Source organism: Lissotriton helveticus, chromosome 5_1, assembly GCF_964261635.1.
Source record: "Lissotriton helveticus chromosome 5_1, aLisHel1.1, whole genome shotgun sequence".
In the NCBI taxonomy this organism is placed as follows: Eukaryota; Metazoa; Chordata; class Amphibia; order Caudata; family Salamandridae; genus Lissotriton; species Lissotriton helveticus.
The window spans coordinates 565,879,643-565,893,903 of NC_136065.1; the positions used below are offsets into that span (position 1 = coordinate 565,879,643).

General features: G+C 39.0%; 1 protein-coding gene across 2 annotated transcripts in view; it reads right to left on the reverse strand.

Annotated features, from left to right (window-relative positions):
- Window positions 1-674: 674 nt before the first annotated feature.
- Window positions 675-14,261, reverse strand: part of A1CF (APOBEC1 complementation factor) — a 238,756-nt gene continuing 225,169 nt past the window's right edge. For both annotated transcript variants that reach the window (XM_078642914.1, XM_078642913.1), the window contains exon 12: window positions 675-3,999. In XM_078642914.1, coding sequence (XP_078499040.1) covers window positions 3,848-3,999 — 152 coding nt within the window. In that variant the 3' untranslated portion in view covers window positions 675-3,847. The remainder of the gene's footprint in view (window positions 4,000-14,261) is intronic.

Here is a 14,261-nt window from a genome sequence, read left to right on the forward strand (position 1 = left end):
ACTCTAACATTTGCTTTAGCCTGCTCTCACAGTTATCTGTGCACATCTTAGACTGATCATTCTCTTTTTTGTGATATGGGATGGGATGCTTTGTCAAAATAAGGGCCATAGTCTATAATGCACTCATAATATGGCGATCAGGACATCCGCTGCATTTGTGATAGAGTAGCCCATCTGCCAAACTCTAAATAAGGCGCTCAGTTTTAGTCTGGGAATTTGAGTTCTCAATTTTACATAATGGTGCTCTGAAGTCAGTTAGTCATTGCAGTCATTTCATTTATGCAAACGTTACTCCTCCTTACCAATACTTACAGAATTACATTGTAGAAAAGCGTTGCTTGCTTTGAGTATTGCATCAATATACACCATCATTTAATGACCAGAAGCAGGTTCGAGTAGATATAATCTCTGATTATACAATTAAATAGAATTGCATTAGTGTTTTATAATATGCTGTCTAATGGCTACAATTTCAATTGCAATAAATAAATAAAATGAATAAATAAGACCCTGTTATTTGCTTCAGAATGGAAGTTCCAAAAAACAGACAGGAAAATTGTTATGGGGCTGGGAGATCAGAAATACTGACCTTTGTCTCCTTAAACAGGAGATAACCACCTTTCAAACTATGATCGCTGGGAAAAAGTAAGAACAGATAACACTCGACGATTCACTGTAGTAAATAAACTTTAATCAATATTCAATGTCCAATTACCAACCTCCAGTTACTTAAGAATTACACAATTGCCTCCCTTTGCCAAGAAGATTTACAAACATATTAAAAGTTTGAGTTTATATTGCCAATTCAGGTAACACCTAATTTCGTTAGATGTGATTGTCAAAGCATTGATAAAAGATTACCGCACATTGTTTATTCACAGTGTTAAATCACTATACAAAATAGTACTAAAAGTACAAATATAAGTGCTCTTGCACTCTGTAATACTGTCACTTCTCCCTCAGACACATATGCATCTGTAGCTCACAGCAGTAAAGTCAGTGATTTACTAAGGCGATCTTTACAACTACAGAGCAGCTTTAATCCTTAACTTTTTGGATATATTCACAAAAAGTAATCTTGCATTGAATAGCCTTCATTGAGTACATGTTTATTATACATTTAGGGAAGGGAAAAAACAAAACTATAGAAGAGTGGACTCCGTAACAAATAGTTTCTTATGAAGCTACTGAAAACACATATGGTACAGATATATTTGGACACACACAAAGCAATTGGAAGGAAATAAGTTTATGCTTGCTGTGGTAATGACACATGGAGGGTAATTTCAGTTCAGTGAATTAAACAAATTAATTGAGTCTGTGATTTATGTTTTGCACTTTCATGATATGCAAGTGATTCACATTGTCCAGAAGACTCAAAGCTAAGCTTGGTCTTTCAACTATGTAGATGATATCCTGGCTTCCTTTTGGTGCCCCTGGGACTGCTATTGCTACCATTAGTCCTAGGAGTCATGAAGCCAGTGGCAAGAATAGAGAGTTAAGAGGGTTTCTTAAGGGCAATATACTTTTTAACCCTAATTAACCCCTCTTATTTAACCCTGGGTGATTTTTCACACACTGCGTTATGCGGATCTTGCGGAGTTCCCAAAAACTCCGCTCCACTTAGCGGACAGGAATTTTTTTCCTCGCTCAAACTCGTCAACGTCAGGTTGGCGAGTGCAAGCCTGGAAAATCAACCTCCCGGCGAGATTTGTTAATGCGGGTGGTCGGATTTCTCATTGCGAGTGGTCACATATGCTCGCGACCATGCACATTGAGAAAGCTGCTGCTCGAGTAAAAAATGTACTCCAGTGGCAGAAAGGAAGCAACCCCCACTTGCGCAGTGCATGGTGCCATTCGTGATGATTGCACAGTGCGGACAAACACCCGGCACTGAAAATCACTGCGAACAGCATTTATCTAATGCACTCCGCCGCTTTTTTATACTTAGCAGAGTTCAGCGTAGGGGAACTCCGCAAACTCCGCCCAGGCTTAATGTTATTATTGGGTAAAAAATATAAACTTCTGGAGATGAACGTCTATGTTATAATATTATTTGAAGTTTAAAATCTATAAGTAATAGGGTTTTAATTATTCAATCTATATGTCAATCAAAGCCATGAAATATGCTATGCAGCTTATTTACTCTACCTAATAATAGTAAACTGATATCACACTCATCAGAGAGCCATCTTAAAGATTGTCCTAAAGAAGGCCTGTGCTCGAATTAAGAATGAGACTTAAGCATGTTTCAACGCTCCATCTCATTGCACCTATAGTTCTGTACCCACAAAGCTTGGAAAGTTCTTGTCACAAGCAAATGTGCAGAGAGCAGTATGACTACATCTCCTTTTAACTCCTCAATCCTAAAACAACTAAATTCTAGCAAAAGCTGAGTTTATTTGAAGATGAAGACATCAAAAATTGTTACTGATTGGCGACACTAGTGGTATCAGAAGCTTTGACCATTAAAGAACAAAGGGGCACATGGTAATGGATGAAGAGAGGTTTTCATGCCTTGTTTTCTTCTTGTGCAAATTCTAAACTAATAGATCGACCAGATAGTTAGGATACAGTTGCTGCAGTGGAACAGAAAGAATCTTGTCATGACTCTTGCCGCTCACCTGATAGGACCTGATAGGATCTGGTATAGATGTGGTCAGGCAATGAATGTTAGAGGGTGAGGTGAGGACTTCCAATTCCTACCGATTTACCTCTAACCCTGAAATCTTTATCCTTGGAGGAGGCCTTTGTGAGAGGTTTGTGCCATTGGCAATGGAGACATGAACACACCAAGGGAAAGAGGATGCACAACACAACATCATTCTAATCCACTCAAATGTAAACACCTGCTAATGCTTAACTATGGTATGTGTAATAAAACTATGGTAAGTGATAACCATGTAAATCCTGAAAGCTTTACAAACATAAATCTATAAACAAGACTTTTAAAACTAAAGAATAAAAAAAAGTTTCCTACGCATAGAAAACCTTAGTTGTGCAAAAGAATATAGTACGCAATAAATATATGGAAAAACACTGGATTGTGAACCGTTTGTCACAAATGTGCTGCTCAACAGACCTTTTCCTTTTTACAATCAACTTGCTTACCCAGAGTTACTATACAAAGCATGGGAAGAAAGTTGGTAAGAAAACTATGTTCTGATCTTTGCAGAACATATTTGCCCAATATGCCATTCTGTTTTTATTCATTTGGTCCTAAGCACCAGTTTCCCTCGTGCACATACTGTGCATCATGGATTTGACAGCCTCTTTCAAAATTCCATTACATGGTGTTGGCGTAGTGTCATCCTCATGTTTCAATTCCTTTCTTTCTTGACTCCACAGTAGATCACAGTTGTGATTCTTTTAGGCAAGGGGAGCTGGTGTTGTACACAAGGAGTCTGTGTTGTCTTTCATTAAATCCAATTTGATTATACATGATAGAGCAACACAAAATGATGTTGTGCGCCATATGTTGAAAATAGAAAGGAATGGGCCTTTTGCAAAATGTTATCAGAGATTTTCTTAAAGTACATAAACGACATTACACTTCGCGCAGCTCATCATTAAGTTTATGTTTCTTTCTATACATTATCATTCACTAAACAGAACAAAGCATACCTGAGACCTCTGTTTAGTGGCAATGTTTGTTTCTTCAAGTGTATAAAATATTTGTCCCATAAAAATTCATAAAAGGTTCACTATGTAGATCTATGTTTTCTCATTAATATATGATTCAAGAGCTAAAGGGGTATGTTAAAACAAAAACATTTATGAACTAGACAAAAATAATAAAATCTATGCCTTGATATGAGTATGTTAGGCTAACATTTAGTCCAAGTTTCTAGAATGTCCCATATCCATCTCCACGTGCAGCAACCGCAAAAGCTGGGTAGGCCTCATATGTAGCAAACGTAGCTAGATCTTGCCCCAGTGCCACCGCTTGCTTCAGTTGTGCAGCTGCCACTGTCGCTGTCGCATTGGTGATGGCATATCCTGTAGAGAAATGGGATGAAATAAGAATGTGAATAAGAAAGTCTTCTGCCATAATCCACCTATCACAGACCTTCCACATGGAGATATTTCATTGTAGTTAAAACACTTTACATCATTTTCAAACCGTGAAGATACTACTGCACATACAGAACATCTTCAATTGTTTTTGTGTCTACTCTGAGTCCCCACTTACATAAGGCTAGAAGAGTGTATTTGTGTTCAATTTTAAAGGAAAATTGCTTATCTATTGTTGTTTTACACCTCACAAATTAAAATTGCTGCTGGCTTATTTTGAAAGAAAGTGATCTTTTCTTGATTTTATATTTTATGTTTCCGTATAGTTTTGATATGTGTTTGTTTTAATTTATATGGACACGTATTGTCAAATAAATTAATTGTAATTTTTTTTATTGCAATCATATTTCACAAAATCTAAAACAAGAAAATAATAAAATCTGCTGCTGCCACAACGGTGTGGCCATGTGATTTGAATAAAATATGTAATTTACAATAAAAATAATCACTGTATATATTTTCAATAGAACAGTACTAACTGGCCAGTGTACTTAAACCAGATATAGAAACCCATTCTAGTATTGATGGACAGCGCAGAAAAATATGCCTCGTTTTGGTACACATTAAATATGCATTTGACTTTAAATTACGAAAAACTCAAGACATGGTTTAACCAAAAAAGAATGACTAAAACTCTGATGGAAAGAAGAGTAGGCACACCAGCCCCAGGCTTTGACGCATATGTGGTTTTAGATGGATGTGCACATGTGATTTCCATTATTCAACACACTGAAAGATCCAGGAAGGCACGCTCACTCAGACATTCAGAGAGAAAAGGGCAAAGGTTTATTCATCCATGACGCATTTCGGCTCCACAGAGCCCAGATGACATGATAGTAACCATAGATTACGAAGATATAAATATTGCAACATACAAAAACATAGACAGGGGACAACAAATGGGGCTAAAGGACCACCATTTTGAAACTGTGCAGCCACACAGATATCAATAGCAAATAGTATTGGATCCAAAATCCAAGGGCCAGATGTAGGTAGGCATTTACCGGTCGGTAACGGCCGAATTCGGCCGTTACCGACCGGTAAATGCAATTTGAGATGTAGGGCCCTGTATTTTACAGACTCGGTAAATTTACCGATAGGTAAATTTACCGATTATGTAAAATACCGAGTCGGTATTTCTACGGAATAGGGAAAATTGATATGTAGGTGGGACTCTTCTGAGTCCCACAAGCATTAAAAAATCGGTATTTTAACATCAAATACTATTTGATGGTAAAATACCGATTCCGGTGTGCATGCACATGTGTGCATGCACACCTATGCCATATGACAGGCAGACCTGCCCTTAGGGCAGGTATGCCTGCCACATGGCACCCGAGCCTCTTTTGGGGGTGCCAGAGGGTGTCAAAGTGACACCCCCTGCACCCTTGTGTCAATTGGTATTTACCGATGCGGTAAATACCGACCGGTAAATGCCCAATCATTCCTATGGGCTTCAAAGCCCATAGGAATGCATGGGCATTTACCGGTCGGTATTTACCACATCGGTAAATACCGATTGTTTCCGATTCGGTAAATGCACATCTGCATTTACCTACATCTAGGTACTTTTATTTTACCACTTCTTAAATACCGAGTCGGTATGATGCGGTATTTAAGAGGTGGTAAAATAAAATTTACCTACATCTGGCCCTTAATCTTTCTAAAGAAATACTTTGCAAACTGAAATTAAATAAAATGATATGCAGCGTATTGATCTCCAACAATCAAATGTTACTTCAAAATGTCATAAAACAACCTAGTATTGCGTCATACTGAAAACTAAATACTAAGCCCAAGTTGGCTATATTTCCAAATTTTGATCCAATATACTACTATACATACGAAAGCTAGAGTGAAAGAAAAATTGTCCAGATGAAAACATGGCGGTACAAAAGTGGGTGGTGATGGAAGGAGCATCTGAACCAATCAAACACTCACATCCAGTCAAAAGATCTGGGTTTAATCCATTACCTTTCTTTAGCCCACTCTACCACCCCAGTTCAGACATGGCCATGTGCAAATCAGTCTGACCCTGTGCCTCATGGGAGCAGTCCAGTCCGAACTGCCAAGCCATGCCTTCCCTAGACCGGAAACAAGCTTCCTAGGACTGGATTCTGGCATTTCAGCCAGGCTTGCTTGAATCCAGTGGCAAAGTGAGCAAGGGACTCATGTCTGAGCATACCCTGCCAACTTATGGCGAACAAAGCGGTACAAAAAGGGGTGGTGATAGACAGAGCATCTGAACCAAACACTCACACCCAGTCAAAAGATCTGGGTTTAATCCATCGCCGTTCTTTAGCCCACTCTGCCACCCCAGTTTAGACATGGCCATATGCAAATCAGTCTGACCCTGTGCCTCATGGGAACAGTCCAGCCCGAACTGCCAAGCCATGCCTTCCCTGGACCGGAATATTTTATCAACAACAATACCTCTGACACCATAGATAACACTCTTTCTTTTTACCACAAAAGTCCCTTTTATTGACTTTGGGCTTTTAAGCAGATCATTTTTCCATTATTATGTCTTTTTTATATATTGGTATTCACCTTCATTTCAAAAAGCTTTTCTATTCAACTCTCCTTATTTTGTATCATACATCACATTTAGGTTACATAAATTTTCATACACCAACTCTGTACACAAAACATTGAATAAACACCATATATACATTTCCAGTTATAACATAATTTCATTCCAGACAAGTTGGTAAAAAAACTCCTAATAAATCATCATACACATGATCGAAACTTGATTTTGTCAAAGAGAGGTATTTTTCTCCTCTCTGTCCTACTTCTACTATCGAAACTGTCTAACTGGGGTCAAATCTTTCTTTATCCCTCAGTTGTATCGACAGAGGCCCCGACATCCGGAATTGAATGCGGACTGAAGGAAAAGCGGAAAAGCGGAACATTGAAATAACAGGAAAAGGTACTGCTTCACACAACTAAGAAAAAATAAGAAAAAAATCAGCAGAAAGATCCCGAAATGATAGGACAAAACTGCCCACAACGGACGTAGAAGACAAAGGGTGTATTACGATGTCCTACCCCATAAGCACATAGCCCTGAGGAAGACCGCACATGAAAATAACATCTGGTCCGAATACGAGAAGGTCGAAACGCGTTGGCAATAAATAGTGGTTCGGAGGACTTTATGCACTTCAGATTCCCCTCATGGGAATGAACAGTGGAAAGGATTAATTTCCCCGTGTAGCATAACTGTATAAAAATATATTCCCCAACCCCATATAGGACCTGAAAAATAGATACAACTGAGGGATAGAGAAAGATTTGACCCTTGTTAAACAGTTTCGATAGTAGAAGTAGGACAGAGAGGAAAAAAATACCTCTCTTTGACAAAAAAAGTATCGATCATGTGTATGATGATTTATTAGGAGTTTTTATACCAACTTGTCTAGAATGAAATTATGTTATAACTGGAAATGTATATATGGTGTTTATTCAATATTTTGTGTACAGAGTTGTTGTATGAAAATTTATGTAACCTAAATGTGATGTATGATACAAAATAAGGAGAGTTGAATAGAAAAGCTTTTTGAAATGAACGTGAATACCAATATATAAAAAAGACATAATAATGGAAAAAATTATCTGCTTAAAAGCCCAAAGTCAATAAAAGGGACTTTTGTGGTAAAAAGAAAGAGTGTTATCTATGGTGTCAGAGGTATTGTAGTTGATAAAATATTTTGTTACAGATTCCAGCCTCTGACCTCCTTAACTGAATCACCCCCCCTTGTTGTATGCCTTCCCTGGACCGGAAACAAGCTTCCTAGGACCCGTTTCTGGCATTTCAGCCGTGTTCAGTCAGGCTTGCTTGAATCCAGTGGTAAAGTGAGCAAGGGACTCACGTCTGAGCATACCCTGCCAACTTATGGCGAACAAAGCGGTACAAAAGGGGGTGGTGATGGACGGAGCATCTGAACCAATCAAACACTTACACCCAGTCAAAAGATCTGAGTTTAATCTATCACCGTTCTTTAGCCGACTCTGCCACCCCAGTCCAGACATGGCCATATGCAAATCAGTCTCACCCTGTGCCTCATGGGAACAGTCCAGCGCGAACTGCCAACCCATGCCCTCCCTGGACCGGAAACAAGCTTCCTAGGACCGTTTTCTGGCATTTCAGCCGTCTTCAGCCAGGCTTGCTTGAATCCAGTTGCAAAGTAAGCAAGGGACTCACGTCTGAGCATACCCTGCCAACTTATGGCGAACAAAGCTGTACAAAAGGGGGTGGTGATGGACGGAGCATCTGAACCAATCAAACACTCACACCCAGTCAAAAGATCTGGGTTTAATCCATCACCGTTCTTTAGCCCACTCTGCCACCCCAGTTCAGACATGGCCATATGCAAATCAGTCTGACCCTGTGCCTCATGGGAACAGTCCAGCCCGAACTGCCAGGCCATGCCTTCCTTGGACTGGAAACAAGCTTCCTAGGACCGGTTTCTGACATTTCAGCCATCTTCAGTCAGGCTTGCTTGAATCCAGTGGCAATGTGAGCAAGGGACTCATGCCTGAGCATACCCTGCCAACTTATGGTGAACAAAGTGGTACAAAAGGGGGTGGTGATGGACGTAGCATCTGAACTAATCAAACACTCACACCCAGTCAAAAGATCTGGGTTTAGTCCATCACCGTTCTTTAGTCCACTCTGCCATCCCAGTTCAGACATGGCCATATGAAAATCAGACAGTTCCCATGGGGCACAGGGTCAAGACTGATTTGCATATGGCTGGGTTCCAACTGGAAAGGCATGGTGAGCAAAAAAAATAATGGATTTAGGCCCAGATCTCTGTACTGGGGTGAATGTATGACATTGTTCTGCATTCTGTCCATCAACTGTTGTTTTTGCAGATGAAAACATGGCCACATAAAAAGCTTGGCCGTAGGGCAAAAAAATATCCTGCATCAATGTGCAAAATATCTATAGCTAAGCATGCACAAATAGTCAAATAAAATATATTATATAGGGAAAAGCATATTGGTGGAAAAACATTATTGGTAGAAAAAACCCTAATTGTTTCAGGGAAAAGTACTCAAAATTATTATACATAAACAAAATATATCCTTATGAAATACATGAGTACTCAATTTAATATGCCTTACAATGATAAACCAAATTTAACATCAAATTGAAAAAAAACTTGTGGGTTTACATATTGTAAAACATGTGGATTTACATTGAGTACTCATGCATTTCATTAGGATATATTTTGTTTATGCATAATAATTTTGAGCACTTACTTTACAATGTACCAGTTATTAGGATTTTTTTATATCAAATATATTTATATGTGTATTTGTGTTAAGCGATGGGTAGCATTTAGGGTTAGTAAAATGTTACTAGGGTTCAGGGAAGGGTATCTTTACACATCCATCCACCCCATCTCTCCATCTCTACCTCACAAGTCTGTCGTCCTTTCTCTCTTTGCCTCTGTAGCATTTGAGCCTCTCCTTTTCTGCTGCAGGAGGGTTGGGCAGCAGATCATGAGGCGCATTACCATTGATGTACTGTGGTGGGTCAGCAGTTCTGAATGCTAGGATCAACTTTACAAAGCAGAGTGTTATTTTCTGCTTAGTCTCGATCGAGCACCCTTAGAGACACTCGTCAGTCAGAAAATTGTACTACAGTGTCAAGTAGTTTTTGAGTGAGCAGAACCGAGTACCCATAATGTGAGTACCAGGCATGATAGAGAAGGGAATGAGTTTAGCCGACATGGGCTGTAGTAAGATAGCTCCATGGTCTGAGGGAGTCCTGTCTGATAGCTTTTGTTCTAGCTCTATTTCAGCCCCTCCAATCACTTGGAAAAGCACAAACCACAGATACAAGACTTTGTGGCGTTCCACCACTCTGTGTTTGAGCAAGCTTTCTTTGTAGAGGTGCCAAGGAAGGACATGGTTGCAACCATGGTTCTGACATAGAATGCTTATAAGACCTTGTAGAATCTAACCCACCTCTTGTCATTACCCTAGTAATCTGATTCGTGTTATGTTACATCTATAAATGACAACCAGATTTGCATGTAGAATGAATAAACTCAGTGAAACAATGGTAAGGACACATCAACAAAAGGAACACTTGTTTACTTTCCTCCATAGTACCCCAGCTGGTTTTGGTTCTCACCATTACTCTAACTGCATTTCAGGAGCACTGCCTCATCCTTTTTATTTCTTTTCCTGAAATTGTCATTTTCTGTTATCCTGCCATTCTTACCCTGTACTCAGTTATGTTAAATGCACTGTTCATTCTCAACAGAATATGTAGCAGACCGTGGAAACTACCCCCCCCCCACTAAGCTTGAGATCACCATACATCCAATACCAACCACCTAATTTAAATTGTGAGTTTATCGTGAATTAGACAGCTGAGGTAAGAGACATGCACCCCTGCTGAGCTCCTCTTGGCCTCACCCACATTCATGGGCTTGGGCTCCCCATCAGCTTGCCCTGTTTGTTTTGTTCCTTCTATAGCTGAGAGTGGACCTCTCCTTGCTAACACCCATGCTTAGTGGGTGACATGGGAGAAGGACACCAACAAGACCCATTTTTGCCATCTATGAACTAAAGAATAGGCTTATGTCTTAAGAAGCAATTTCTTCCTGGTTATTAATAAATCCCACTCAATGTCCTTTAGACCTCTACCACCAGTAGTTGAGGTTATTATGTCCTACCGCTGTGTGCTATTCTGTTTTCACATGTGCTATCCTTTTTGTAACATCTATGCACATTGGTTTAACTCCTCATATATCTACACGACAACTGGAGCAACTGTTTTAATTGTACCTGTTTTGCCATTTGCATCTTAGGTCTTGATTATAATGCATTTTGCATCACATGTGTACTGTTAAGCATTTTTTATCTGTTTTTATTCTGTTGTATAACTTTTATGGTCATTCATTTAACCGAATAAAGACTTTATCTCTATCTATATGACTAAATAATAACTTCATTTTATGAGATGGACTTTGATGGTAGGTACCCATTGGAATTTACTGAGATATCTCAGCGTTCAAGTTTGATGAATGTTAACATAGTACATAGTACAGAACAGAGTCAAACATTCCTGAGCTAACTCACAAGGTGCATTCAGAAAAAGCCTATGAGCGGGTCAATGAACGTTTTCATGGATTTGTTGCTGAAAAGGCTTTGCTCATTTACTTCTAGGTCGCCATTTTGAGACCAAAGTGGATTGATGTTGAGCGGAACTCCACTACCACCGTGCATTTTCTCAATGAGCTATAATTTATATTCAGACGTTTCATATCAGCTCCTATTGTCTATTGCCTTTGGCACCTTGAGGGAATGAATACATTCAGTGTGGGTATTGCATCATCCTATTTGCTTTGTTGTGCCACCTTGTCTAGAGTTTCTGAACATTCTTAGAAGGGCGAGTTGCCGCATGCAACCTCAGTAGTTTTACTCATTTTGCAAGTAAGAATCTTTTTGAAACAACAGTGTAAACATATTGAGTCCGATATTGCCATTTATCACATTTTAAAGCAATCAAATTCACACTGAAAAATTGTGTAAATAATTCAAGATCAAGGAAAAAGAATCAGATATTGAGACACACTAGACAAACGTGTTTCTTTAAGGATGAAGTAGGTCAATATATCAGTAACGACTGATCTCAGGGCAACTGTCAATGGATGGTCTCGTTCTACATTCATGCTCCTTCACACAACGCACCACACACACTTTTCCTTTTCAAATAGGTACAGATAAAAAACTGAAGAAGAATTAGTTTTTGTTCTTTGTTTAATGTTAAAACAAATTCCCTCAGGAGTAAAACACCTGCTTGTTATTTCTAAAGCACGCACATCAGAAACTCTTCTGAAGGAAAGAAGACATAACAACATAGTAAGTTTATAGGATAAATCCTATAGATCTAAATTCATATTGTCATCCCATGATTCAAGAAAATGTAAATTATGAGACACATTCCTAAATGACGTCTATCTTGGACCAGGGGGTTTAGCCAACCTAATGCTTCTTAACAACCTCTTAACCATAATGTCCTGTCCAACAGTAATGCCATTCACCAGAACATGACCTGCCAAAATTGCAGATCTATGTAAATTCACGGTCCTATAAGCCAAACCTTTTTTATACAAATCAGATAAATAATTCAAGACATGTACTACATCTGCTGAAACGGGATCCATATCCCTTTCCACACACCAACCCTTCCATTTACTCCATGCTGACTTATATACCTTCCTTGTTCCATATGCCCATGATTCTTCAATGAGTTTTGAAGCCTCAGATGAAAGTCCTGGCTTTCTCCAGACTCTCCTGAAAGTTTCCATGCCACAAGCCATGCCATTGGTAGAAGAACTGGTAATCCACACACATCTACAAAATCATAGGGTACCAAGCTTGTGGGCTACAAAGTGGTGTGATCACCACCACTGTTCCCCTCCATTTCCGAATCATCCCTGTTACTCTGCTGATCATTGAAAATGGAGGGAAAGCATGAGGTCGAAGACCTCTCCAATCCTGGAGAAAAGCATCTATCCTCAGAGCCTCTGGATCCGGATGCCATCTGAAAAACCTCTCTAACTGAGAGTTTATTCTGTTCGCAAAAAAGGTCTACATGAAACGGGCCCCAGAAAAGATTCAACTTCGCAAAAATCAACCTGTCTAATGCCCAATCGCTGGAATCGTAAAAATTCCTCGGATGCCAATCTGCTACTGAATTTGTATTTCCTTGGATATGTTCTGCCTGAACATAAATGTTTGTCTCAAAACAATACGCCCAAAAAATCTTCGCATGATCTACCAGACCTTTCGAACGTGGACCACCCATCCTGTTGACATACCTCACTGCCGAAACATTGTCCATCCTTAAAATAACCGAGCATCTTGCAGTCTCTTTCCCAAAACATTTTATTGTAAAAGAACCTGCTAATAATTCCAAACAATGTATATGCAGCTTTCTTTCCTGATTTGTCCAACATCCGCCAGTACTTAGCAATCCGCATCTTGCACTCCAACCTTCCAAGCTTGCATCTGACTCTACAACTAGATCCGCATTCTCTCCAAAAATTGCTTGCCCATTCCAAGGTTCCATGTTCCTCAGCCACCAAATTAACTCCTGTCTTGCCTCCAGCGTAAGACATACATTCTCTGAATATTTCAAACCATTCCTCAAATGCAAAGCCTTTAATCTCTGTAATGCCATGTAATGTAAAGGACCTGGGAAAATTGCCTGAATTGTAGAAGATAAAAGACCAACAATGTGTGCCAACATTCTTAAAGAGATACGTTTAATTTTTAATACATTTTTTAATTCCTTTAGAATTCTCTTCAGTTTCTCTTTTGAAAGTCTCAAAACAGCTTCCACCGTATCCACTACAAAACCCAAAAATTGTGTTTGTTGACTTGGCACACATTGAGATTTCATACTATCTAATATTTCTAAAATGCCAGATAATTATTCTTATTAATTAAATACTGTTCTTAACCATTACAAATAAAATATTTTCTTAATCCAATGCAATTCAATACTTATCTCTTGAGCAGCAGCAATAAAAGAAGGAATAGGAGATGATGAGAACGAGTTTTGTTGTTGTTAGAATGTTCTTAGAAGTTCTGTATTCTCTATTCTAAGAACCTTTTTTCCTTGTTTTCTTGCTGCTGAGTGGTGGCAATAAAGGATTTATTGCATAATATTAGCCTCCGTGTCCTTAATAAAATCCAGATTCTCAGCCCACCAAGGCTGTGGAAAATCTACATTTAGACTGATAGAGCATATTTGTCAAATGGACCCTACTTTCCCCTGAAATGGCTGACCAGTGGTGGGAAACATCTTGCTTACTAGCATTTTTCAGGTGTAATCAACAGCTCTACAGAACCCCATTATTTTGAGCAAGTATCACCCCAATTTAAAGTATATAGCAGAAGAATAGCTTTGTCTTATAAAGGTGACATTTAAGCTAGTATTGGTTAACCGCTGCTACATTTAACATTCAAATATGCTGTAGATGCTGAGAAAGACACTAAAACTTTGAAAAACATGCCACCGAAAGTCACTAATTTAAAATAGCTTGTCAAAATATAATCAATCTAGAAAACTCAGGCACAGGACATGACAATTTTGCATAATTCAGACACCAATACTACTGTTGATCCTTTTTAGTCGAGCGTGAGCCAGTGCGTAA